Source organism: Sinocyclocheilus grahami, unplaced genomic scaffold, assembly GCF_001515645.1.
Source record: "Sinocyclocheilus grahami isolate Dianchi unplaced genomic scaffold, SAMN03320097.WGS_v1.1 scaffold28.1, whole genome shotgun sequence".
NCBI lineage: Eukaryota > Metazoa > Chordata > Actinopteri > Cypriniformes > Cyprinidae > Sinocyclocheilus > Sinocyclocheilus grahami.
Genome location: NW_015505207.1, coordinates 517,358 through 544,775, shown reverse-complemented (window position 1 = coordinate 544,775; position 27,418 = coordinate 517,358). Strand labels below are relative to the sequence as shown.

Genomic DNA, 27,418 nt, shown 5'->3' with positions numbered 1-27,418 from the left:
TATCCTTCTGTAAAAGTCCTGATGTATTTAGGCGCGTGTGAGACGCCGTGGCTCCGCCTCTCTTTCGTGCACATGACAAGCTGAAGTCTGGTGATATTGGGGTGTTCCGGCGAATTCAGTTTCCCGAAATGTTGCTTGCAGAAAGACAGCAAAACCACCATAAGCTGACTTGCTTAGCCCGGGGCGAAATCATGAAGTCATGATTTTAGTACTGAAGTTTCAGGGTTGCCAGGATATATAAAAAAGAAACGCTTTTTTTTGCTACTAAAAACTACCGCTGGAAAACCGCGGACTTGGCAACACTGCGAAGTTGCGCAGGCGCTGTGAGGGGGAAACAGGGAAACTGAATTCGCCGGAACAGGGGCTCCAGTGAAGTAGCTGACTGAGTTTTGACATTTGTAAAGGGGTTTGCGATGAGTTCATTAAAAGGAAAGATTATTACTGTTGTCGGGAGGTGAGAGTTACTTTGTTTAAATCAGTCTGTTAGTTTTGGCAGACGTGTTCCTGAAATTGTCTAACAGAATAGCTGAGTGATCTTTGAAGGCTACTGTGATTGTGTTTATGAATACATGTATTACTCCATATCAGAAAAGTGCATGTAAAAAATGAACAGTGCAGTGATTTATGACTTAAATTAAATGATCACGTGACTCTTTATGTGCGCTTATTTTACATATTTTTGGTAGGTTTTGGCTTGTACAAATAAGGTTATTAATCTATTTTACCGGGTTTTTTTCATGCATGATCATCAAAGTCATATTATTTTTGATTTGTCATGCTATATTAAAGTTCCTGTTTAAGTAGTCTGTCATGTTCCTCGTTTTGGTATGTAGATAATGCACTGATGCTCACTAATGTTAGCAGACTCCTTGATCTGCATTTTTATTTGATTTATTTACTGTGCTGTCTCTTTTTCCTAATTGCATGTATGTTGCATAATAAAGTGGGCTGATCGGCCGCTCCTGGGCCATGCTGTTTATGAGTGGAGGATACATGGTCAAGATCTATGACAACATACCAGGACAAGCTTCAGGGGCCATCACAGACATCAGGTCCGTTTTAAACAGGAAAGAAAAATGACCTGTTGACCTCTCAGTCAGATTCTCTGCCTTTAGCATCGCTGCTCAACTTTTGTCAGAGCAGGTTTGTGACACATTTTTATGGCACAACCTTACATAAAGCAATGATCCGAGGAGATCAATAGAATAAAATAGAGGGCATAATATGCAAAGAAAAAAATATGCTCAAATTGAAGTTTTCTAGAACATTAGTACTCTCTGTCCATATCTGTTTATGTTGTGTAAATAACCCTCTTCCTTGATTCACCTCTTCTGTCACCAGGGGGAGTTGCAGGGCTTTCTCTTTCCTAGATATGAATTTACACTGTAAAAGATGTGTAGAAACAAGTTTCACTAGTAAATTTCACAAACAGTTACAAAGAAACACATTGAATTAGAAAAACTGAAATAGTGTTTTCCTGTAAAACGCTCTACAGTACAATCATTTTTCTTTTATTTACAAATTAAAAAAAAAAAATCATTTTTTACAGTGTAGGTGCCCTGGCTAGAATGCAGCAATGACAGATTAGAACACAAAAAACAGTAATCTTCTGTGATGCATGCAGAGTTGCTTCAGTTAAAGTAAAAAGTGTTTTTTAAAGACATAATTTACATCTGAAACCGATGTCTTGTCAGTCATAAACCATCATTAAAACATTGTATTTGGACAGAACAGCTGTCAGATTTTGTTCACATTTTGTTGAATTTGATATGAATAATGTGTTTTCGTGTGTGAGCAGGAAACAGATTGAGGAGCTTCAGCAAGCCAAAATGCTGAGAGGTAATCTCACGGCTGCAGAGCAGTTGAGTCTACTCAGCAGTCATGATGACCTGCTGCAGGCCCTGGAGGGAGCTTTCTTTGTCCAGGTACAGTTTCCCCTCAAACGTAGATGACTTCCTATTGACCCAAAAATGTGACTGGGCCGGATAAACATCTCCCTGATATGTATGGAATGAAAGCAACACGTATTTAATGTGAAGACAAGAAAGAGTGTTCACTAATGACAAGTACCAAATTCATTATTTTACATTTAATTGTTTTAATGTGCACAATAAAAGCACATGAAACCAGAAGACCTGTCCGTGGTTTTACGACTGCAACTGTTTGAACATTCCTTGAGTTAATGTGATTAACTATTGAAATTGCACCCGTGTTTAATTATTAAAATGTATTGGAATACTTTGGAGCCAAACCTCTGTTTGCTATTGGAAATTCCTTATTTTCCCCCCCATAAACATTCATAAAGATGGATGAGGTGATGTATCTGATCATGCACTTTTCCTGTGTACTACAGACAGTGACGCCATATAGTCCTGTGCTGATGCTGTATTTGCGATATTATAATATACCATTAAATTTATATAATTTATTTTAGCGGTTTGTGTGCTTTTTTTCTAAAACCTTCACATTCTTAAAGTCAGCATGTGATAGTAGTGAAAAATTAATAGTATAAAATAAAAAAAAATAGTGAATATTCACAAATTCATCTATTTTTTATAGATCTTATTGTAAATTATTTATTAATGTATATGTTCCATTTTAAAAAAATGACCTTGTGATTTAAAATGTCATAACTGGATCTTCTCTCTGGTGACATATTCTGGGTTTCTCCAATCATTTCGTATGTACGTCGTCACAATATGGAATTGATTATCTGTCCTTACTTTAGTTTCATAGCAACTCTGACTACTAAAAAGTTTTCCTGCTAAATGATTAAAGAAGCGTGAGTGAATATTCCTGTCTGTTTTATCAGCCTTGGGGAAAATATCATATATTTTATGATATATCAAATGTCATTTTTTCAGCCCATTCCACTATCATTCATTTTTTCCACTCTCGTGTTTTCTTCTTGTTCCTTTTTTGTGCTCGTATGGAAAAGATGTTGCTACAGCTTCAATTATAGTACATTTCATACAGTCCCTTTGCTATATTGTTGACCATTATCTGCTCTTGTCCTCTGTGTGTTTTCTGTGAATAGGAGTGTGTGTTTGAGGACCTGGAAGCAAAGCAGAGTGTCTTCCATGAGGTGGAGAATCTTGTCACAGAAAGCGTGATTCTCAGCAGCTCCACTTCCTGCCTGATGCCAAGCAACGTGTTCTCTCGTGTCCAGAACCGAACTCGGTGCATCATTTCTCATCCGGTTAGTTATGTTTACAGTCTGTGAGAGATTATATTATACATACACTGTGGAGATGCACAAATCAAATTTTTAGGCCTTTGAAATTGTTTTTGAAAGAAATTATGATGCAAAAAGAATTAAATAATGAAAATGATTTAAAATAAAAAAGGATTGCCACTGCCAGTATATTTGACAGTTCATTTGATACACACATACTTCAGTTCAGTTTTCTGCAATTACCGCAAATACCAAAATGCAATTACCGCAAATAACTTTTTATACAGCATTCATGTTTTAGTTTTAGTGCTACTATTTATGTTTATTTAATGAAAGCATTATTTACATGGACATGTCAGGTTTTCTTGTCAGTCCTGGTTTAGCAGCCTGTAGTGAAGAATGGAGATGTGGAGTGTTTTAGGCCATGGGGGCTTTACTGGACTTTGAATCCTTCCACGCTTAATGGAAATTCCACTCTGATCTCATGAGCAAGGTCTTGCTGGTCGTGTTGTCCTTCAAAGCAGTGTGAGGCAAATAGTTCACCTTCACCTGCATTAAGTGAATGTTTAATCATGAATGCCAAGCATTTGTGGTCAGACATTTAGACAGAGAGACCTTCATAGTGGGAAAGAAGTTCAATACAAGGCCATTATCTCTAGCTCCAGTAAACACATTAGTATAGTGCTTTATCTGTGTCCAGGGGCAAACAAACTGGTGTAATTTCCTTCTTGTTTTGAACCTCACAGGTAAACCCACCCTACTATGTGCGGCTGGTGGAGCTGGTGCCACACCCCGAAACACTGCCTGCTGTAATGGATGTTGCTTACTCACTGATGACGGATGTCGGGCAGGCACCTGTGCGACTCAGGAAGGAGATCGATGGTTTCGCATTGAACCGTGTTCAGTATGCCATCATAGCCGAGTCCTGGAGGCTGGTTCAGGTTAGTTGAGCCATGGAACAAAACCACATATCAGTTAGAGTCATGATTATACTGAAGAATATTTTGACTACCTACCCTTTCTCTGGTGAAATTCTTAACGCACCAAGTAAACATTTGTTGACATTGGCACAGAGGGGAGTGAAATGGAAAGGACATGTAAGGAGGTGTTGTGCTTATGGACATTCCAGGTTCTGTTGAACTGTCTATTCATAAAAGAATCCTTAAAAAAAGTATTACAGTTTCCACAAAAAAAAAAGTCTTTAAAAAAAAAAGATAAATAATAAAATAAATAAATAAAATACATTTACAACCTCCAAATTTTGTATGGTAGTGTAAAGTAAAATAGTTGTGTCAGTTATCACCTGTCAATTATGAAAAATTCAATGAAAATTGTTTTATTTAGCATATTTAGTTGTTTGTTTATTTTTTTGTTATTATTTTATTTATTTTTTCAAATTGTTGCTGCAATTTTATAAAAGCAATGCACCACTTAAAAGGGATAGTTCAACCAAAAATGAAAATGCCCCTCACCCTCAAGTTTCTTTCTTCTGCAGAACATATGAGAAGATATTTTAAAGAATGTGGGAAAGCAAACAGTTTGTGGTCCCTTTTGACTTCCATAGTATTTTTTTCCATACTATGGAAGTCAGTGGGGACCAGCACCTGTTTGTTTAGTAAATGACAGAATTTTCATTTTTGGGTGAACTTTCTCTTTAAGGCCTGCATTACAGTGAACTTACCACAAATCACATGGTAAAGACCACCATTACCCAAGGTAAAATCTATGTAACGCACAGCTTCTCATGGTTTATTGCTTTAATATGTTGTCCACATTACAGGATGAATGTTTTTAGTTTATATTATAGCTCTGATAACAGACCCTTTATTTGTTCATGCGTGGAGAAAATATATTGTAGACAAATCTTATTACTTGCATATCTATGAACAGGAAATACTATAACTTTTGTACATTTTGATGCATGTCTCTGTAACACCCTGTTTTTAGGAAGAAAGGGAAGTGAAATTAGTGGAAGGAATGAATGAAGAGACTATTGTATTTTGTTGCAACATCCACAGTCTTATGTCATTGTTTATAAATTATTGATTTAGAGAAGGGGAAAAAACCCATCACATTTCTTTGTTTCTCTTGAGAAACTTTTAGAATGGCCAGCTTATCTTTCCTCACACTGGTGGTTTTGTCCTGGTTATACAGTACAGTACACCTGTATTACAGTGTATCAAATGAACATGGGGTTGAGTTAGGTGATCCACTTTAAAAACCAAACCCTTTTCAGCACTGCCTACAAGCATGAACAAAAAGCAGAGTCAAGAAAGCACTTTCACAAACAATGGACTCTTCACTTTGAACTTATTTTTAGAGCGGCTGTTCATTATTCAGTCGAGTAATGGACAATTAAAGACAAAACACAAAATTGCATGTTCTGTCCAGGCAGGGTGTATTATGGAGGCATCATCACAAAACTGTAAAGATGATTCATGGTGACACTAAATGATGTTCTATACACAGGTATCAGGATTATATGGACAATGTACTGTGACAGAGGTGTGGTGAAATTGTGTTTGAAAATGCATAATCAACTCTCTCAAGAAGCTTTTTCCTAACTGTAGTTGTAGCCAATTGTACATAACATCATTGCTACCCATTTTGTTGAGTTGTTTAGTTTTTTTCCATGTAGTGTTCATGAATACCGTCTAATCTTTGGAAAATACCCTTATCCTACATAACGCAGATTAACCAAAAAGTTTTATGTATAAAACAAATATCTCTTGATATGAATAATTTTAAGGATTCATCATTATCACCATCACTCAATATCATCATTTACTCACCCTTATGTTGCTTCAAACCTGCATGATTTCTTTCTTCTGTGGAACACAATAGAAGATATTTAGCACAATGTTCAGACAACACTTTTTTCGTATAATAACAGTGAGCAGCAGAAAAACTATTGGGCAAATGATGACAGAATTTTTGCTTTTGAGTTTTTGAAATATCAATTTAGATACAACCACTAAAGGACAAGATTTGGATTTAAGTTTTGAGAGGAAAACCCTAGAAGAATGTTCTCAATAAAGTAAAGCTAAAACAGAGGTTCCTTACAAAAGTAAAAGCCCTTGTGTTGTTGTTACCTAAGAGCATTCTGTGACTTAATCGCAGTTGCTGACATTTGAGAGGTTAAATGTTGAACCACTTGTCAATTTGCTTTTTTTTTAAAAGCTGGTTCCAGATGTACATATATTACACAGTATGTCCAATAAAGTATGCGGTCCATTCTGCTTGTGTGTTTAGAGACAATTTCACAACTTATATGGCAACACTGAAAATGATATGCTATTCTTACATTTTGACTGACTTGACGTTTCTGCTCGTTTCAGAGATTGATAACCACTGAACTGAGGCTGAACTAAAGGAAATCTTATGAGGGTGAAGACAAAATATCACATTAGCTGTAAATGTTATTTGTATTGATCTTATTCATTATGCATCATTTAGGAGGAGTGGGATTTATATATATATATATATATAGCTGTAACAGTAAATACAGTAAGTGTTCTTCCTTATAACCGTTATTGTTTCTTTATCCTTCATTTCCTCATCAGTGGTGTTATTGTGCAATCACTGATGATGAGGTAATTTAGATTTGTCTGGAACGACAGTATGATTTAAAGCGTATCATGTGTTCTGTCTCACTAGTTTTCACGTTTTCTATGCAGTGTCCATATGACAGTGCGTGTGTGAGGAATTACATTTCTTAACAAGCATTTCTTATGAGGTACACTGTAATTTTCCAAGTCTTGTCATTTCTTCTTGGTCAGAAGGAAAAGTTACATTTATAAATTAAACATGCACCATTTGAGGCACAACTCCATATAATGTTTTGGGTCAGCTTCTAAATGACAGAAATACCTCTCCTCTTTTTTTTGTTGTAGACAAATACTATTCAAGCGTTTCAAAAGACTCTGCTTTCTGAGCTGTAAAAAGGTTATGTCAGATGGAGCTTTAAAGGAAGCCATGTTGATGAACCAGTTAAACCAGCACAAACTGGTTATTGCATACTGTTTTTTGTTTCAATTATTAAAAGAAGTAATTACATAAGCTGGTTTTACATAAGTTACATATTGTTCAAGGGCGGGTTAATTGGTGCTGTTGCATCTCTTTTGTTCAATTTGAAAGTCTTCACACTATATTATTTGAGTTTATTTATGTTTCACTCTTTTGAATAATGAGATGTGTGAGCTGTTCATGTTGTTATCATGGGTCCAGATACAGTGGGTACGGAAAGTATTCAGACCCCCAGGATTCCCAAATCCAGGTGTGAAAAACTTGTTGCCTCTTTCCCAAAAAGACTCATGGCTGTATTCGATCAAAAGGGTGCTTCTACTAAATACTGAGCAAAGGGTCTGAATATTTAGGACCATGTGATATTTCAGTTTTTCTTTTTTAATAAATCTGCAAAAATGTCAACAATTCTGTGTTTTTCTGTCAATATGGGGTGCTGTGTGTACATTAATGAGGGAAAAAAATTAACTTAAATGATTTTAGCAAATGGCTGCAATATAACAAAGAGTGAAAAATTTAAGGGGGTCTGAATACTTTCCGCACCCACTGTACCTAACCGTTACATTGAAAAGTTTAAAACAGTGCCAACAGACATCTGAATATTGTTTAGCAGCTGAAAATTCAAATTGGATCTGATGTTCATAACACCACTAAAGGGATAGTTCAACCAAAAATGAAAATTCCATCATCAAACATTTGCTGCTCCTCATTGACTTCCACAGTGGGGACATCAACTGTTTGGTTACCTACATTCTTCAAAATATCTTAATTTGTGTTCAGCAGAAGAAAGAAACTCGTACATGTTTTTTAACGAATTGGCACAGAAGCACTTCTGAAGTGGCATTTAGGAGTCTTTACGACTCCAATGCTGCTCAGAAGGCATAATTGAGGCTGGCTTTTATGTGGCATTACGTCTATATGCTGAATTTCCAACAGGCACAGAGCAGCCTGAAATCGGTAGGGTTAAGATGCCTTAAGATTTCCGTAAGCCTCTCATACAGTTTTTAAAGTTGAGTTCTGTAGATTTTAGACTTACAGACTTGTTTTCATGGACTTGCCTCTTACCTTTTTTTCTTTCTTCATGGACTTGCCTCTTTTTTGAGTTTGTGCTTTTGAAATGAGTTGTTTTATTAAAGGAAAAAGAGGTTGTTGTTTTTATGATGAGGAACATTTAAAGTTTGGACGGTGCCCCACATGCCAGATTTGCAGCTCAAATCCACTCATGCTTCCTCTCAGAGTTCAGGCGGCTCTTTGAGAGAGAGCCAGCACTGGAAAGTAGAGCAGCTGGGAAAGCTAATGGCTGCCCCTGGTGATTACCGTAGAGGAAAGGCCTCTTTTCACGGTTTCCCCAGCCAGTCTGCCGCCTGGCGACACTGAGATAACGGCCTCGTTGTTGCATGCAGGAAATGAACAAAGAACACCCTGTCCCCCTCCTAAACTCTTCCCCACTGCCTGTTCTGTATCCAAGCTTTGATTTCATTACAGTCAGGCAACAGGTATCTGTAGCCACAGGTAATCTGAGTGCAAAGTGGGCCCAAGGCCTGGCACAACCACACTTGCCTCCCCCTGCCATGCCATCCCATTTTTCAGAGGACACTAAGTTAAATGATAAGAGAAATCCAATACAGTGGGAGCGGCTTTAGTGCTCTTCAGATGGGACAAAAAGGTTGGGGGGGACCAATAAGGTGGACCAAACCTTGTTGGCTGGACAAACTACTAAGCAGGAAGCTGTAATTTTAGGATTAGATCAGAACATCAGTAAACCACTTTTAGTAACATTGTCTTTCATCCAAGCATATAATACAGTGCGAGTTGCCAAATGAACTTCTCTTTCTTTTCATCCAGGACGGAGTGATCTCAGTGAAGGACATTGATCTGGTGATGTCTGAGGGCTTGGGCATGCGCTACGCTTTTATAGGTCCCATTGAAACCATGCATCTCAACGCACCAGAAGGCAAGCCACCTTTTAACCCATGCAATTTGTAAAAAAATGGGATAATGAAACTTTGTATTTAAGCATTGAGAAGGTTTTGTTTTCATTATGCATGTAAAAAAAAATTGGTGCGGTGCTTGGGGCAGCGAAAAAGCAGTCTGTGAAAACCTCTTATTGTTTCGATTACATCCACCTCACGTGACCTTAAGTGTGTGTGTGCAAGAGAGAGACTGTAAAAGAATCTGAAACAAGCACGAAAGTGTGTAAATGTGCATGTGTTTTGAAGAGATCTCATGTTCATGGTGAAAATCAGAAGGCAGTGTGAAATCTATAGGATGACCCTGCTCCCCCTATGAAACGTGCTTTGCCATGTGACACCGGTACTAACCTTTGATGATGACAGATGAGTTATTATTCTCAGCCCTGCCTCCTTGTACTGCGAGTGAGGTGCTACAGTGCTCTCACTGTGGTGATAAAGCCCCCCTGTAAACACAAGAGTTTCGCCCTGGTTTCTTCCATTGCTGTAATGGCACAAGTTCTTGGAAACTGTAAGCGAAGAACTGTGGCTGAACTTTCACTGGTGCACATCTTATCTGCTGAGAGCCCTTCTAAAAGAACTCATGCCCTTCAGATTAAGAGCTACTCAATTCATGCTTGAAAACTCTGTTACAAAACAAAAAGCCAATAAGTTTATTCGCTGAATCATTTTAGACACAGTTCCAAACTGATTATACTTTTTGTGTCACAGTTATTCATAAGGACAAAGCAGCATTTGTTATACCAAATATGAATTTTGTAGCTGGTTTTAAAAAAGTATTTTGAATGAATTAAAACGAATCAAAACTATTTCTGTAATATGTTGTTATTAGAGTCATGAAAAAGATCAGACCTTTTATGGTCAACTGTAATACTACTGTATTGTAGAAATGCAAAAGCACATTTTGATTTGATCCCCATTCTGTGTTTTGTCTGTCCAGGTATGGAAGATTATCTCCAGCGCTACAGCGAGGGCATAAAGAGGGTTCTTAATACTTTTGGACCTGTTTCAGACTTTTCCGGAGAGCCAGCAGATAGAATTATAAAGGTATGCAATATCAATGATATTATTAATAATTGGAAAATTTCTTGAAACAGTGGCTTTTGAAATCTTAAATCGGATTTCCTAAATACTCATATATATATATTAAATATATAATTATTGTAATCATTATAAACGGAAATATTTTACCATCTACTTTAGGAGATCTGTGAGCTGATCCCTGCTGAACAGGAGCACCTTACAGCCAGGAGAGAGAGAAGAGATCAGCTGCTGATGGGACTAGCTAAACTGAAGAAATGAGGCTAACCATGAGATACTACCTAAATGAAAGTGTTTATGGATCATCTGAGCCATTGTTGTCCTTGGTGTTACATTTTTCCCTTCCAGGCAACTAGTGTTGCTTTCGGCAGCGAAAATTATGACTAAATATAGTCGTCAACGAACCTTTATCACGTGACGAACAAAAACAACACTACAGGCAACAGAATATGACTGATTATGGAAGCAAATACTGGAACTAAAGCTAACCTCAGAAATATCTTTAGGATTCATTTAATTATGAACTGAATTTTTATAATGCTTTACCAGTATTTTTAAGTCTAAGATTTGTGACAGATACTTGACTAAAGAGCACTTTAATGTGAAATTCACAAATTAAAAGGAAAATATGCGCAATTGAAAATGAATTGCATTTTCGTAACTTCGTCATTGGACATTTATGAATGAATCTCTTTATACCTAAGCTGAGCCCAATAATTATGTGTACACTTAATTTGAGACGTATGAGTGTCATAACATTTCAAACCAAGTGTCAGATTCAAATAAACAATGCTTTTCTCAGAACTAACAATGACATATCTGACTGGTATTAAGGTGGTGATTTTTAGTGTATGACGTCAATTCACACAGGTGTCCTAGCAGAGTAAACACTGGTGTAGTACATCACATTAAAAAGAAAATGAAATTAAATGAAAAACATACAACACCTCTTAACTTTCACACAGTGTAGTTTTAAATATTTCAGGTCATGAGTAAATAACCTACAGTCACATAGAAAGTGCCTTTTAGTCTAACGTATCTATTATTTATATTAGATTAATACGGCAATTTAAATGTGAGTAGGTCAGTAAAGTTTAGGCCCACTAATAATCTCGAAATGTGCAAACTGTTTGGCCTGGTATTTTGTGAAAAAATGCACTGATTATTAGTGGGCCTAAACTTTACTGACCTACTCACATTTAAGTTGCCGTATTAATCTAATATAAATAATAGATACGTAAGACTAAAAAGCACTTTCTATGTGACTGTAGGTTATTTACTCATGGCCTGAAATATAAAACTATATTGTGTGCAAGTTATGTTGTACGTTTGAACATAATACCACACCTACACGCTAGCGACGCGACTGAACGAGATCGCTGCTGAGGCGGCGGCGCATTCCAGGAACATTCCAGTTGTGTCGCCTGCGAGCTCAAGAACCACCAATGAACGCTGTGACTCCGCCCGATGTCAGGTGCACTAAACTTACGCTCACTGTCCTCAGTCAAAGCACTTCATCTCACTCTCGAGACCACAAAGAAACTCCGCAAGTTAAAGTACTGATTTTAACTCACCTGGGCGGATATATATCATGGATTTGATCTGAATCATTTTGTAGGCTAACAGGTAAACTTCGTTTTGTAAAACCGCCAGACATTTCATTATTTTTTAAGTGACAATGTTATGATCATTTTTCCGTGTTAATTTCGACCAAATATGATCAAAGTTACCAAAATGTGTGGGAATGAAGGATATCTTAATTAATAGGAATGTATTAATGTCGTTAATATATGTTAATGAAGGTATTCTCAATTTAATATGTTGAGTCTTTTTGAAGACATATAATTATAGTTTGTGTTATTAGGATTGAGGAATGAAAATGTAAGCTTACCCTACTGGAAAAGTTTGGAATAATATATACTTTTGAAATAAGTCTCTTATGCTTACCAAGACTGCATTAATTTGACCAAAAATACAGTACATTTTGTACATTAAAACAATATTGTGAAATAATATTACAATTTAAAATCTGTTTTCTGTTGTAATATATTTTTTAAATGTAATTTCTTTTTGTCATAGCAAAGCAGAATTTTCAGCAGTCATTAGTTTTCAGTGTCACGTCATCCTTTAGAAATCATTGTAATATGCTGTATCTATTTTACTGTATTTTTGATCAACCTTGGTGAGCATAAGAGACGTCTTTCAAAAACATTCTATTCTATTTTTATTTTTTTGTCATCTGAAATTTAAATTTGAACTGTTGTCAAAAAATGTATTGACAATTTTTGAGTTCAAATTTACATTTAAATGTATAGTGTGTGAACTTTACATATTGTTTAAATTTGAATAAAAAAATTGTCAATAAAATAATATAATGAATATTATTTTATTGACAATTTTTTAGTTCAAATTTATATTATATGTAGTTGCTCAAATTCATTTCTTTCTTTTCGATGATTAGGAGCTGACAGCAACAGCAGATAGGATGAGTTGGGGAGCACTTTATGCCCAGCTGGGAGGGGTAAATAAACACTCCACCAGCCTGGGAAAGATCTGGCTGTCGGTCCTCTTCATCTTCCGCATTAGCATCCTTGTAATAGCCGCCGAAACGGTCTGGGGGGATGAGCAGTCCGACTTCACCTGTAACACACAACAGCCAGGCTGCAAAAACGTCTGCTACGACCACTTCTTTCCAGTCTCACACATCCGTTTCTGGTGCCTGCAGCTCATCTTTGTGTCTACACCGGCTTTGCTGGTGGCTATGCATGTGGCGCATCGCAAACGCAAAGTAAAGAAAGGACTTTTGGCCAACCGAGGTGGTGTTGCCAAAGGGGATGACCTGGAGAGTCTGAAGAAGAGGCGTCTACCCATCACCGGGACGCTGTGGTGGACCTACACCTCCAGCCTGTTCTTCCGGCTCCTTTTCGAGGCCGGATTCATGTACGCTGTGTATTATGTCTACGATGGGTTTCAGATGGCCCGTCTTGTGAAGTGTGAGCAGTGGCCCTGTCCCAATAAAGTTGACTGCTTTATCTCACGACCAACTGAGAAGACAATCTTCACCATCTTCATGGTGGGATCTTCTGCCATCTGCATTGTGCTCAATGTGGCTGAACTGGCATACCTGATTGTCAAAGCATTGCTGAGGTGCTCAGCCAGAGCCAAAGGAAGGCACGCTTTTGTTCACCAAGATAAAATGTCCACAGAAAAGGCACACTTACAGAATGAAAAGAACGCAAGGTTGCTGTTATCTGCTTCGGACTCCTCGAGCGATAAGACTGTTTAAGATTATCCCTACATCCAGTGACTAATTCTACCAACATGGTAATAGGCTTGTGATGACAGTGTTTTAACTTCTCTAATGCCATTAGAGTATTAGAATTAGTGTGTTTTGTACCTTGTTTTTGACACCCTGCCCTGAGAAAATAACAAAGCCTAACCTGACAGCAGGTTTCAAACATGCTTCATTCCAGAGCTGGCATGCCTCCCCCAAGCCAAAAGACAATTAGTGTGTACTTACAGCACTGAATTGTCTGTAAAAAATATTCTAGGTTGTTGAATTGAATTTGCCAAATTACTCAAGAGCCTCACAGTACTCTCTAGTGGCATTAGAAAAGCCCAAGAGTGACTCCTAGTGGTCACAACGACATAAATGAAGTTCAGAGACCGTCTTTGCACAAAATTGAGTGTCCTTTTTTGAGGGATCATTTACACGATGTTGTATTGTATATAAATGCTTCTTTTTAAGATTGAGTTTTGCTTTGTTTACTTCTTTTTAAACGCAATTTATTTTGCTCTTTCTGTTACCCATCAACAGTTTTGACTATATAGCTATATAATTTACAGAGCCGAGCAGGATTTGTGTTTTTGTATGTTTTTATATGTGCTTATTTTGCACCATAATTTAAATGTCTTCAACAACTGCACATCTGTGTTTAGTTTTAAGTCATTTAAACTAGGTTCCGTTGCATTGACCCATACCGGGGATTTTATATCAGCATACCGCAGTGCCTAATTAGGTTGTTAACAAATAAGGCTGTAGTGGCGCGTCAGTCAGTCCACCTGTTGACAGGTGAGAGCTCGTGGTCTCGCGCTTCGTCAACTGTCCGTTATCTTCTGCCTTGTTTTTCTCCTCTCTGAGAGGCTCTACAAGTCAGCGGTGACCAGTTTTGTTTTTAAGGCTTTGACTAAACCGCAGAAAGTATTGTTAGCAAAGTTTCCACATGGTATTGATGGAATCTTCTGCTGTTTCCTAAAGTGAGCTGTGATCATTTTTGATAGCCACCTGTTTGTAAAAGTAAATTTCTTTGAAATTTTGGCTAACAACTTATCATTTATATGCATATCTAAATAAAAAAACGTATTAAATGTTTGCTGTTTGTCAGTATTGTAATTCCCGTGGGGAAAACCAATGGAGTGCGGTACATTTCTATTCTATTTTAGGACCGGCCTGCTGCATGACTGGATACTTTCCCATGCAGTAGCCTACAAAGATTCCAGAGTTTTTGACTAGAGTCATTTTTGTCTTTTTGCCAGTTTACTACCACAAACCAGCTTTTAGTAATTGCGTAAATTACTATAAACTAATCATTTAAATTCTAAAGTAGCCTAAGTGCTTAATTTGAGCCGGATCCTGTTCCGGCATTAGATCGTGACAGTGCGTGCGTGCATATGAGAGCGAGCGCAGGTTTATGTGGCTATTTGGAGGTTATGAGTTATGTATTGTTCCTCAACATATTATTTTTTGATCAGTCAGCTTTCTTAAGTTCAAACTATCTCTCATTGATTGGTGCTTACTGCTTATTGTTTTGTGAGCAGCAGACCATTTGGAGAGAGTGTAATAATACCAGAAATACCAGAAATAATACCAAATATAATGTATAAACATTATAAACACTATAAACATAGCTATAGGTTAGTATAGCTCACTCCAAAACAAATCATATAAATGTAACGGTATTAAGAACAGAACAAGAATGAAATAAAAAATATATAAACCTAAAGAAATCAAAACAAAGCGAAACTGAAAGTACCAGGCGTTAATTGGGCTCACGTATCTCTCATTCAGCACAAATCATAATGTTTCCATATTCGCAATGTATTTCAATGAAACTATTATTTAGGCTATAATGAAGAGGCTTTGTACTTTACGCGCGCTCGTACATCGACAGAAATATCCTCTTCACATGAGCAAAAATGTGTTTGGCATACAAAGTAGACCAGTTATACCACGGACTATTTAAATTGACCAGCGTAACCTTTTTTTGGTTGACTGTATTATTTTGATAATGAACAGACTGCGATGTCAAGTTTGAGTTGCGAATATGTGGTGTGTGTGTGTGTGTGTGAGCGCGTGAGGCGCCGGCGCGATCGAACAGCTGAAACATAAAATACACCATTTTTGATCATACCAGAGTAAGACATAGCCTAATTCGAAAGCACAAAGTGTTTACTTTTATTTTTGCACACTCAAAATAACAACAGAACATTTGTGATTTTGTAAAATAAAGCAAGGATGCGTGTTTAATTAAAACTGTTACTTATTTAAGTCAGTTATTTTTTCGCATATTTATACCTATAGGGCCTACTATGATTGAATTTTATTTTTATGAAGAGAAATTTTGTTATTTTTAATGTATCTTAGATATACAGTTTGAAGTTTTCCCTAGTTAGGTTAATGCAGAAACTTGTGAACGATGCTCTCTTTTAATTGTGGCATCACCTTTAGTGACGTCGTTGAATGTTGCGGGAAAACTTGAGCTGTATTTTCAGTGTCGGTCACAGAGCCTTTTAATTGCGGTTTTGGATCCGGCAATTATTCATTTACAAATTAAGCACTGAGCCTATCTGTATCTGCAGTGGAAAATAATAAATTGCAACTGAGCATCTGCACAACTCTAATTTTGCGGCAGGTTATTTTATTATTAGGCTATGTTAAGCAATTGTAAAACGGTTATATATAGAAGAGTTTAACAATAAGAAACTCATACTTTAGACACAATATGGCCAGTTATTTTGATCATTGTTACTCCACTGACGAAAATATTTCCAAAGCAGAATCAAAGTGCCAAACAACGCATCAATTGACTGACTGCTTGAATAGAACGCGGAGTGATACAATCAGTGAAACGTCCAAATTCTGTTATAAGAAATCTCAACTCTTGGAACACCGCCTGTACAAGTATATCATAATAATAATAATAATTATTATTATTATTATTTCAAATAATTATAATCATCACAATCATTACCAACATTATTATTATAATCATTATCATTATTATTAAACTATAATAATAATAATAATAATAATTATTATTATTATTAGAATATTATGTGGTATAAAGTCAAATAAAGCATCTGTCTTCATGTAAAATTATGAGTTGGAGTACTATAGTTAAGTTGGGGTGATGAGTTTACCCCAGTTGACAGGGGCGTGGCGTGCGCGCTGACTGGCCGATGACTTTCTGAACGCAGCACTATTGCATGACCACTCAAAGTGACAGTAGCGATGGCTGGGAACGGGAGACAGCTGCGCTTGGTGAGACCCCGTCTCCACACTCGCTTTGCCATGAAAAACTAGGTTTTCTACGAGAGTTTGACCTCGGGTCTATGTGTGAAGAACTTTTGTGAATGAATAAGTTGGCCGGCCACTTTCAAAAGAGTTTGGTAAGCTGGCAGTGCTGCCAGGATTTGGGATCGGGGTGGGGAGCGGGGAGGGCTCCTGCTACCTTTGGGAGGTCTGTATGCTTTCAACGCACTCAAACTGTGGCACCAGTGGCCGCTGGATATTGCTTTCTTTAGATAAGTTTGCCTACTTCAGTCAAGGTATGCTTTAAGTTAGGTCTACAAATCTTTTATCCTTTTACATCCCACATTAATTAATATGACTTTTTGCTAACTGGAAGGCCATCAACATAGAATTAAGTTTTGGATGGTTTCTGCCTACTAACAGCTAACATCATTTAAGACACGTTTCAAGAAAAGAGCCATTGTTTGAGATGACAGGTATGAGCGCATAATCACTGCAAAGAATAGAAAATCTGCCTCTCTCTGACAGTTTGTCCTGGATGTACAGTGAGAACTGTGGACAATTACTATCATCAGCTAATTATATAAACAGAAGCAGTTTGTAATTAAATGCTTAGCTGATAGATCAAAGACGCTAAGTATTATTGATATTAGATCATTATAAACGAACAACTTTAATAACTGTAAAATTATAGCTGCCTTGGGAACTAAAAGATTTGTAGGATAATTTGATAGAAATGAGCCATACTAGACCATAATTTACTGGAATTAAAAAATAAATAAAAGGGCTGAAACTGAAACTAGTATAAGGATTTTTTTTTAAATTATCTAAATAAATATTTTAAATTATTTTAGTTATATAAAGTTATGTATAAAGATTTATAAATGGGAAATAAACCAAGTTAAATGTAAAATAAATTAATAAACAACTGTTTTCTATTATTATTATTATTATGTAACTTGCACTTTCTCTTTCAGGGTCATAGACTTGATTTAGAACCTTAGTCGATGGATTTGCCGCCCTCAATACAACATCATTTTAGTAAGTAAATATATTGTTTTTCTTGCCATTGTATATTTTGCTCTTTTAGGGTTCTTTGTTTACTAATGACAATACTATATCAACCTTGTTATGTTACACCTAGTTCAATCTTGTTGTTTAATTGAGTTCATTATGATAAAGATGAAATCTGTGTTGATCAAAATCCTTGGGTTATAACATGACACTCATTTCTGGATTCATCAATTTTTCAAAGCATTTTCAGCAGCTACAGGGTGAATTCATGAATTGTACATTTTAGCTAGCAATTAATTATAGTGATGTAGACATGATCTGAGTGTAGATTCACAACTATAAAGTGGCCTGGTTTTGGCAGTGCCGTCTCCATATTTCCCTGCATTTTTCACCTTGATGTCCTGAAACTGGCTCTATCAGGGCCCTACGCATCACTGTCCAGTCAACGCTTTCAACTGTTTTTGAACATTTTAATGTCGATCTCAGCACATGCCTGCTGGGCAGTGAAGCGAACAGGAGAGAAAGAGACCGTGTGTATGAGTGTGGTGAAAAAGTGTGTGTACGAGTGTATGCGTGTGTGTCAGTGGCTGGAGAGAAAGCGAGCCAGAGAGAGTTTGCTTACACTGTGCATGCCAGGTTCATAGCAGCCAGTTAGAGAGTTAAATAGCCAGGGGTCACGGAATCCATAACTTTATGTCAAACATTTAGTTTTTTAATGTGATATTTACAGTGATCAATGACAAGGGTGATTTGCTTGGTTTTCCTAAACGTCGTTTGGTAAAGTTGTGTAGGGGAGTGCTTCATCAGGACTGATTGTTTGGATCTTATGCAGAACCGTGAAATGCTGTGTGAGTTCATGAGGGCTGTGTGGTTTTTTTTTTACGTTAATTTACCTTTAGCTGAGCCTGTTTGAGTGGGCAGTGCAGGGAAGAGAAGATCCAAACTGTCTCGTGTACAGTGTAACGTTATTTTGTTTACTAGTTCTGATGAATCCTCTCTGTTCCCCTTTAACCCTTTCTCTCACCTGACTCCACACTCTCTCTCTCACTCTTGCCCTCAGACTGTACTTTCTCTCTAGGCTAGAAATCGTGAAGCATGGGTGACTGGAGCTTTCTTGGACGGCTCTTGGAGAATGCACAGGAACACTCGACCGTGATCGGCAAAGTCTGGCTGACAGTACTCTTCATTTTTAGGATTCTGGTGTTGGGAGCGGCGGCCGAGGAGGTCTGGGGCGACGAGCAGTCGGACTTCACCTGCAACACGCAGCAACCCGGTTGCGAGAACGTCTGCTACGACGAGGCCTTCCCCATCTCCCACATTCGCTTCTGGGTGCTCCAAATCATCTTTGTGTCCACGCCGACGCTCATCTACCTGGGCCATGTCCTGCACATCGTTCGAATGGAAGAGAAGCGGAAAGAGCGTGAGGAGGAGCTGCGAAAGGCCAGTCGGCTCCAGGATGAGAAAGAACTCCTGTATAGAAATGGAGGGGGAGGGGAGTCTGGTGGACAGGGTGGGGGCAGCGGTGGCAAAAAGGAGAAGCCGCCAATCAGAGACGAGCATGGCAAAATCCGCATTAGAGGTGCCTTGTTGCGCACCTACGTGTTCAACATCATTTTCAAGACCCTGTTTGAAGTGGGGTTCATTTTAGGTCAGTATTTCCTCTATGGTTTCCAGTTGCGGCCCCTGTATAAGTGTGCGCGGTGGCCCTGCCCCAACACGGTGGACTGCTTCATTTCCCGGCCCACAGAAAAGACCATCTTCATCATATTTATGCTTGTGGTGGCTTGCGTGTCCCTTTTGCTGAATTTGTTAGAAATCTATCACCTCGGATGGAAGAAGGTCAAACAGGGCATGACCAACGAGTTTGCCCCCGACCGCGAGTCGCTGCCCAACACGGACAAAGCGGAGGCCGAGTCTTTTAGAACTGCGCCTGCCAACCTCAGCTACCCGCCAGACTACACAGAGGTGGCAGTGGGTGGCGGAGCGTTCCTCCAGCCTATGTCGGCACCCTTGACGGCCGAGTTCAAGATGGACCCTCTTCGCGAGGAGCTGGTGGAGTCCTCACCGTTATACATCAGCAACAACAACCACAGGCTGGCTGCCGAGCAGAACTGGGCCAACCTGGCCACCGAGCAGCAGACTCGGGAGATGAACGCCACCTCCCCCTCCCCTTCCTCCTCCTCATCTCGCTCCTCCGACAACGGGCGGCAAGCCAAAGAAGCCGCTCCGCATGCCGGCGCCCCCACCTCCCCTGGCTGTGGTTCGAGCGCTGGGCCAGAGGAGGGGTACGTCACCACCACGGTGGAGATGCACGAGCCGCCAGTCATTTTCACTGATGCTCGACGACTGAGCAGGGCTAGTAAAGCCAGCAGTGCGAGAGCAAGGCCCAATGATTTGGCGGTGTAGTGGCTCTCCACTGCAAAGTGCAGGTTTTTGTGGACAAAAACACAAAAAATACACCAAAAAACAAGAGGAAGAAAGAGGCAGAGTGCTGGAACAAAAACGTTAATTCCATTAATTATTTATTCCATTTTCCAATGTAAAATTACAAAGAGTTTAGTCATCTCTTATGGCTTATGAAAGATGGCTTCTGAATGCTGGTTAGTTTTATGCAGTAGCTGAATGGAGCAGTACATCTGATGCAGGTTATGTTACACCAGAATCTCAATGGTTCATTAAACAAACGTCACTTAAATTAGTCTTATGACAAGACCTTAATGTAAAAGTGTCCATTCAATCTGTTCAGTTTATTAAGTATACTGTATATGCGACCCTGGACCACAAAAACTGTCATAAGGGTCAATTATTTAAAATACTGAAATAATCTGAAAACAGAATAAATAAGCTTTCCATTGATGTATGGTTTGTTAGGATAGGACAATATTTAGCCGAGATACAACTATTTGAAAATCTGCACTCCGAGGGTGCAAAAAAAAAATAATCTAAATATTGAGAAAATCGTATTTAAAGTAGTCCAAATAAAGTTCTTAGCAAAGCATATTATTACTCAAAAATGAAGTTTTGATATATTTACGGTAGGAAATTTACAAAATATCTTCATGGAACATGATCTTTATTTAATATCCTAATGATTTTTGGCATAAAAGAAAAATCGATAATTTTGACCCATACAATGTTTTTCTTTGGCTATTGCTAAAAAAAAAGACTTAAGACTGGTTTTGTGGTCCAGGGTCACATTTTTTAAAGTATTTTTGAAGACTTGAATAGGATATGAGACAAATGGGGAAAAAGTTGAAGTAATCGAAGAAAGACGTTGTCAAATTCATGAACACCCAATTAAAAAATGTTCTCTTTGTTGTTCCAGCATCTGTCTCTACATTTCCTCACTGTAAAGAGAAATCAAAAGTTTGAGGAAGAAAAAAGTAAAAAGCACATTGCCTGATAAAAGTGGCAAACTTTAATGCATCACAGAGAAAAGGTCATCCATACACTGAAAAATGAGCATATAACTGAGCCAAGTAAAATATTTAGATAACTGTTGTACTACTGAATGGTGCAGAGTTTTAATTCATATAGCTTGTGTATTCTCTGGACCAAGTTTCTTTTTTCTTTTTTTCAGTCCCATGATCTGAAGTTCACATCCTGCTCCTCTGTTGGATTTGAGAGTTTTGATATATGACCATGTCCAATCTTGCCATCAGGAATACATGATCACTTTTAAAATAGTTAATCAGATGAGGGGAGTACGAACTCTCATTACATGTGACATTTGAAATCCGTATTGGTTTTTATTTAAAAAAGTTTGAGCATTTTCTAAAAATGTATGCAATTGGTTGAGAATGAGTACAAAAACAGTTATCAAAAACATTGCTTTTCTGTAGTCAGTTCGTGGTTGCCAAAAAGTAGTTACTTCAAAATGGACATAAAAAGATGCTGCAAGTGTCTTATGCTGATATGGAGTTTATCCCCCATTTTTTTCTCTCTTTTTTTGGTCCAGTTTCAGGTTATTGTGAGGCCCTCATTTTCATTGACTACTACTGCTGTTGTATAGAACATGCCTTCTGTAAACATAACAACTCATATCAACTTGACAGCACAACGTGATTTTTTTTTTGTAACCTTTACAAAACTGTTGTTGAGACCCATTCAAACACAATGTACATCGCTTTTATTATCAGGTCTATATTTCTGCAATTAATTTAAAGAGTAAGACTATTTCCTGAAATAGAAATGGTACATTGCTTCATCACGCAGAGTTTGTGCTTAGGACAGTATTACTTTTGCTTTTATCAGATCACAGTATTTACAGATGTATGTTATTTATTTTCTGCCGTTTTAATGTATCCAAAAACTAAAGTGTGTTATTTTGTCATTTTTTTTGGCTCTTAAAAGTTTACATTTTAGTAAATAGTTGAAGATTTGCACATTTAGGCAAAAGACACTGTTCAATAATTCTTACATTGATAGAAAGGAGGAAATATTTTTGATCCTTAAAGGAAAATGTCTTAATGGTAAAAGTCGTTGTGTTGATGGCAGTATTATTCCACTTAAATAACATCAAATGTAATTTATAAAACAGCACTTGTAGAGTATAAGAAATATACACGTTTCCCATGTTTTATTTTAGGACTGTTGTGGTGGCCTGAAAGGACCGCAGAAAATTTGAACTTTGTGCATTATAGCATTTCATTCATTCTGAATTTGAATTGGCCAGCCGGCCAGCTCTTTCCTATCTCGATCCGTTTGTAGTGTACTTAGTTGCAGCCCATTATTCTCAGATAACGCTCATTTCTTGAACTTCTTGAACTGATTTTCTCTAGCAGAGCTGATTATTCTGACCAATCAGGGAAATGAACCACCTACATATGCTCAGAACAGCAGCCTGTTTCAATGCTGTCTTAAGAGAAGTGCCTTGTGTATTCAATTTTATAAGAACAAGTTGATGTAAATGTTCATTTACCTCAAATGTTTACAAAGCTGTTACTAAATAAATTTTTTGTACCATAAATGTAGGCTACTCTGTCTTTTTCATTTGTACTTGGCAGGTGTCAAAACTCAAAATACTAAATGTTATTGATGTTAAATGCAAGTGCTGGCCTGTTCACTAAAAAGGCTCCGTAAAATGGCTATAAAAAAGACTGAAAAAAGTGTGAAACTTTCACAGAACTATGAGACCTTTTTTAAAGGTTAGAAGGTAAATAAGTAATTTTGTCATTTTTCACCAACCCTCACTTTATTTTAAGTTAATGATGCTAACCCCTGTCAAGGCATTATGCAATTTTATGTGATCCATGCCAAAACCATTAAGAACAACACCATAATGAGAAACAAATTCGCAGAAAGCCTGAGCACATCTCAAACGAGAACTTGCACTCGTTGACCTCTGACCTTTATGCTTATCAGTCCTCCACTCCAGATTCCTAGAGGGGAACTGAGAATGAGACTGAATCATGAGGGACACTGAAATGACACAGCACCCACCCAATTCGCACAGTCCTCCATCCGTGAGGGAACACCAAATCCAGAGGATGATCTATGTCATGTACGTCCAATGTATGAAACGGACAATTCGACGCTGTCAACCAAATTGAAATCCTGATTCTGTTTGTGTAAGACAAATGCTGCTTTGTTTTGTTAGCAAGCTATATATAATCTGAAAGTAGAAGTACAAAAAGAAACTTTAAAGGGTTAGTTCACCCAAAAATGAAAATTAGGCTGTGTTTTACTCACCCCCGAGGCATCCTATGTGTATATGACTTTCTTCTTTCAGACGAATCCAGTCGGAGTTATATTAAAAATTGTCCTGGCTATTCCAAGCTCTATCATTGCAGTCAGCGGGATTATTACGTTTTGAATATGGATATTTTTCTTACAAAAATGCATCGATTTGCTATAGGAGGCCTTTGTTCACCCCCCGGAGCCGTGAGAGACACTTTTTTTTATGGATGAGACCTTTTTATTTAACTTCTTTGGGACTGAAGCACTGCAACACCCGCTGACTGCAATGACATTTTTGGGTGAACTAACCCTTTAATGTATTAAACTATCTGTTAGTAGCTACAGAGAGAATGATCTGTAAGCATTTCCATTTATCTGCTGCTAAACAGCCTGACAAAACAGATCTGTGGCCATTTCACATTTAATACTAAAAAAATTACAGGATCTCTCAAAAAAGAGGGTTTATACTGGCGACAGGGTTTAAATACTGGATCAGAGGCACCTTGCCTGCAAAAACCTAAGACTGTGGGAAATCTATTAGAAATAAGGAAAACCAACTTGATCCATCATCTTTTTTTTTTTTTTAAATCTATGGCTAGTCTAATTTGACAGTAAATTATATTAAATGAGAAATATATATATATATATATCTATATATATATATGTATGTATGTATATATATATATATATATATAAATAAAACATATTTTCACTTTCTTAGCCATAAATCAGCACCGGGAGAAAAGTTAAATGTATTCATTTCATGGGAGGCTACAGTGAAAGCATGTTGAGAGGAGGTGGATCTCAACACTTCCAGCTTTAAAACATCAGATCTGACAGTGGAGTTCAAGTTTAGAGAACTTTAATTCTCACCGTACTGGTTTGTTAACTGACATTTATTGCATTTAGTCAACAAATGCTATGTGTTGTGGGAACAGACTCTGTCACACACACACACAGTAGTTGAAGCTCCACTGGCTGTTTCATGTGCTCAGTGTCTAGATATCTATTTTAGGACAAGTGCGTTGGGTTATTTTAGGGCCAAAGGATTAGAGAGACAATGCACATTTGAAACCGGCAAACCTCATGTGATGGTTTCAATAAACCTAATTTGGAGTATCGATATATATTATGATCAGAATAAGGACAGTAATCAATGATTGCTATGAGAAGAGCAAAACAATGGCATCAAATAAAATGGATAGTTGTAGTATTGGTTTGTGGGAAAAAGAGCATGGAGCCAGTCATTGAAGAGGAGGTGATACGCAGTTGGTGTTAAGTCCAGTGTTTGAGGGGTGTCATTTGATTGGTTGTCTGCGGGTTGAAGGTTGCAATGCTATCTCCGAAGGGCAGGGTCTATGTGTCTATGTGAGCACTTGGCCTTACCATCCCAGAACTAAAAACACACAGGCAGTTATTTATAGCCTTTAATCACCTTGGAAATGCATGCAGCCTCTCTGCCTGAATACCACTGTGCTGTGTTGTTTATATCAAGAAAGCCACTCAATATGTTTGGGGCCCAGTCTGGACCAAGGTCTGCATGTGCAGTTAATGACCGTTGATGTTCAACATTACAACACAGCAATTGAATCATACTGTAACTGTGATGCCAGTTACTTAATTTCCATTATCTCATTGCAATCAAAGCTACACTAAATAATCGTACAATTTAAAAATTGATCATTTTCAGTATAATTTTCCTTGCCTGCCATTTTGTTTTGTCATTTGCTATTTTGTTGCTCCTAATTAATTGTAGTAGGAAGCAGTAACACTGACAATTCAATGACAGCTTAAAGGGATAGTTCACCCAAAAGTGAAAATTCTGTCAGCATTTACTCACCCTCATGACGTTCCAAACCTGTTTGCCACATTTTTCTCATCTGGAACATAAAAAGAGATATTTTGAGAAATGTGTCAATGCTTATTTATTTATTTTTGTCCACACAATGGAAGTCAGTGTTCACCAAGAGAGTTTGGATATCAGAATTTATCAAAATAATTTCTTAAATATTTCACAGATGAAAGAAAGTCAAACAAAATTAATTCTGGATTACCTATCTCTTTCCGTTGATTTTCGAAGAGCATGGTTATAAAAAAATATTAATTATCAATATTTTTTGATTAACAATATAATCTACGGCATTGCAGAGTAACATTAAGGTAACTTCTAAAGTTTTTTCATATAGTGATAACTGATTAAAAAAACTTTTAAATAAAACAAAACAATTAATTACATTTTTAAATCAAATGTTTTATTTAAATGTATATCAAATCTCTATATTTATATTTAGGTAAATGTACAAATACTTTTTCTAACTTGTTTGTACTACTGCTGTATTATAGAGCAGTAACATAAGAAGAGGTGACAAAAATAGAAACATTTTAAGATTGAATATAAGTTACAGTACAAATTTGTTTAAAATCAAATATTGTATTAGGACCCTTTATATTAAGTGACCTTAACTACTATGGACTATGGACTCAGTTTATACAATGCATTTATTCTGTACATACATATTTTTACATTGTACTTATATTTGAAAATAGCATCCTGTAATTATAGAATTACACTCTTGACCCTACTTCTACCCCTTAAACTTAACCAGGTCACCAAACCTGCCCCTAACTTTACCTGTATCCCACCTCAAAAGCAGCAAAAGTGTTTATAAATTCAACATGAACACAATAAGTACATTGTGCCTGACAATTCATCATTTTATTATTAAGTAGATAATATTTAAACACACCAAATATAAAGTGAGGCCTGGCATTGCATAGGAGTTGTGTGCATTGCAGTTTGACCTTTTGCCAGCTGAAAGTAAGAGCATCTGCCACCGCGATTGTAGAATGATCCAGAAGACAAAGGCACGGCACACAGATCTCTCTGTGAACACACTCCAGCACCATTCTAGTTCAGTACAGAGAATGTCTGGACTCACGCTTGCATACTAAACAAGAGGAAGTATCTAAGAGCAAAATGGCACAGGCAGTGAATCGGTGTTTCAGTCACAATGTGCATGTGGACTGTTGTTCTATTTAAACTGGGCTGTATACTCTCACACTGCTTTCTACTAGATAGGTCATCCTAAATTTAACATCACTACAGTAAAAATAAGCCCTTGAAGTTGAGCTGGATGGGACAACAGGTGTCCAAGAGTGTAATTCCGACTGACATCTTGTGAGAATTGTGGTGGTCATCCATACTGGCGATTCTCACTTTAGTACAGCTGGTCAATGTGATCCCCCCTCCAACACAAACTCCTCCTCCCTCAGCTCGCTCTCTGTTGTTTTATAATTAAATGGTGACATTAGTTCATATCATGTGATTCTAAAAGGATTCATCACACATTAGAGGGCCTAATCGCCACCTATAGTCTGCCTCCCGCCTCTGCTGCGGCTCTATCCCAGATGGCCCTGCTGAGGGCAGCGCTTTCTTTATGTCCCCTGAAAGGACTGGGGATTGAGGCCAAACAAAAAAAACCCACGAGGGTGAAAAAATGTTTTTACATCCGCCTGCCCTCTCGCTCGGCCGGCTGTGTATGTGCTCAGGGTCGTTTTCGCTTTAGATCAATGGGACAAGTTATTGGAGTCTGGCCAACTCTAACTGATGGAAAAGAAAGAAAAAAGCTGCCTCCTCAAAAAAAAAAAAAGAGGGTTTGTCATACCTGCACAAAACAGCCCGTTCTTCTCGTTCTAGCCGCTGACTTATCTCTCGTGTACATAATTTGGATTTTTGAACTGAAATGTTAAGCAGATTTGTGCGCCGTGCAGTACAGAGAAAACATCTACACACATAACGCTCACAAATGCAGGGAGGTGCCAAAGTTCACAAGCACACTCAAATAGGTGGGGTAACCTCAGGTGCTTTGTGTCACTCAAACAGAAAAAAAAAAACAGAGACAACATTCCAGTGCCCCTGAAGCAGGGATCAGAGTCGTGCACTCATGGAGAGCGATGGCCATTTATCTGGAAACAAAACTCACG

At 37.6% G+C, this 27,418-nt stretch overlaps 3 protein-coding genes across 7 annotated transcripts; all 3 read left to right on the top strand.

Moving 5' to 3' along the window:
• The first annotated feature begins 51 nt into the window (after positions 1 to 51).
• On the top strand, positions 52 to 10,493 carry cryl1 (crystallin, lambda 1). Its single transcript, XM_016255164.1, has 9 exons — positions 52 to 98; positions 362 to 454; positions 945 to 1,052; positions 1,799 to 1,925; positions 3,038 to 3,199; positions 3,922 to 4,116; positions 9,044 to 9,152; positions 10,109 to 10,215; positions 10,372 to 10,493. Exons 2-9 carry the CDS (start codon positions 414 to 416, stop codon positions 10,468 to 10,470), a joined length of 948 nt encoding a protein of 315 aa, XP_016110650.1. The 5' UTR covers positions 52 to 98; positions 362 to 413; the 3' UTR covers positions 10,471 to 10,493.
• A 1,240-nt stretch (positions 10,494 to 11,733) lies between these two features.
• On the top strand, positions 11,734 to 14,547 carry LOC107569159 (gap junction beta-2 protein-like). Its single transcript, XM_016255173.1, has 2 exons — positions 11,734 to 11,835; positions 12,671 to 14,547. The coding sequence occupies exon 2, from the start codon at positions 12,695 to 12,697 to the stop codon at positions 13,493 to 13,495; it is 801 nt and encodes a 266-aa protein (XP_016110659.1). The 5' UTR covers positions 11,734 to 11,835; positions 12,671 to 12,694; the 3' UTR covers positions 13,496 to 14,547.
• Positions 14,548 to 16,702: 2,155 nt separating this feature from the next.
• Positions 16,703 to 20,558, top strand: LOC107569119 (gap junction alpha-3 protein-like). 5 transcript variants are annotated; one of them, XM_016255137.1, is made up of 3 exons: positions 16,703 to 16,750; positions 17,719 to 17,782; positions 18,816 to 20,558. In XM_016255137.1, exon 3 carries the CDS (start codon positions 18,851 to 18,853, stop codon positions 20,159 to 20,161), a length of 1,311 nt encoding a protein of 436 aa, XP_016110623.1. In that variant the 5' UTR covers positions 16,703 to 16,750; positions 17,719 to 17,782; positions 18,816 to 18,850; the 3' UTR covers positions 20,162 to 20,558. The 5 variants fall into 5 exon arrangements, with proteins under 5 accessions (XP_016110623.1, XP_016110638.1, XP_016110613.1 ...); XM_016255127.1 differs by having other exon boundaries at positions 16,709 to 16,878; XM_016255121.1 differs by having other exon boundaries at positions 16,709 to 17,037.
• The last annotated feature ends 6,860 nt before the right edge of the window (positions 20,559 to 27,418 follow it).

What these genes read in the sequence shown, in the direction of transcription:
- LOC107569159 (XM_016255173.1), top strand. Translation starts at nt 12,695, where the DNA reads ATGAGTTGGGGAGCACTTTATGCCCAGCTGGGAGGGGTAAATAAACAC.
- cryl1 (XM_016255164.1), top strand. Translation starts at nt 414, where the DNA reads ATGAGTTCATTAAAAGGAAAGATTATTACTGTTGTCGGGAG. An exon ending in AGGGAGCTTTCTTTGTCCAG is followed by an intron (nt 1,926 to 3,037) that starts GTACAGTTTCCC and finishes TTCTGTGAATAG; the next exon opens with GAGTGTGTGTTTGAGGACCT. An exon ending in GCATCTCAACGCACCAGAAG is followed by an intron (nt 9,153 to 10,108) that starts GCAAGCCACCTT and finishes TTGTCTGTCCAG; the next exon opens with GTATGGAAGATTATCTCCAG.
- LOC107569119 (XM_016255137.1), top strand. Translation starts at nt 18,851, where the DNA reads ATGGGTGACTGGAGCTTTCTTGGACGGCTCTTGGAGAATGCACAGGAA.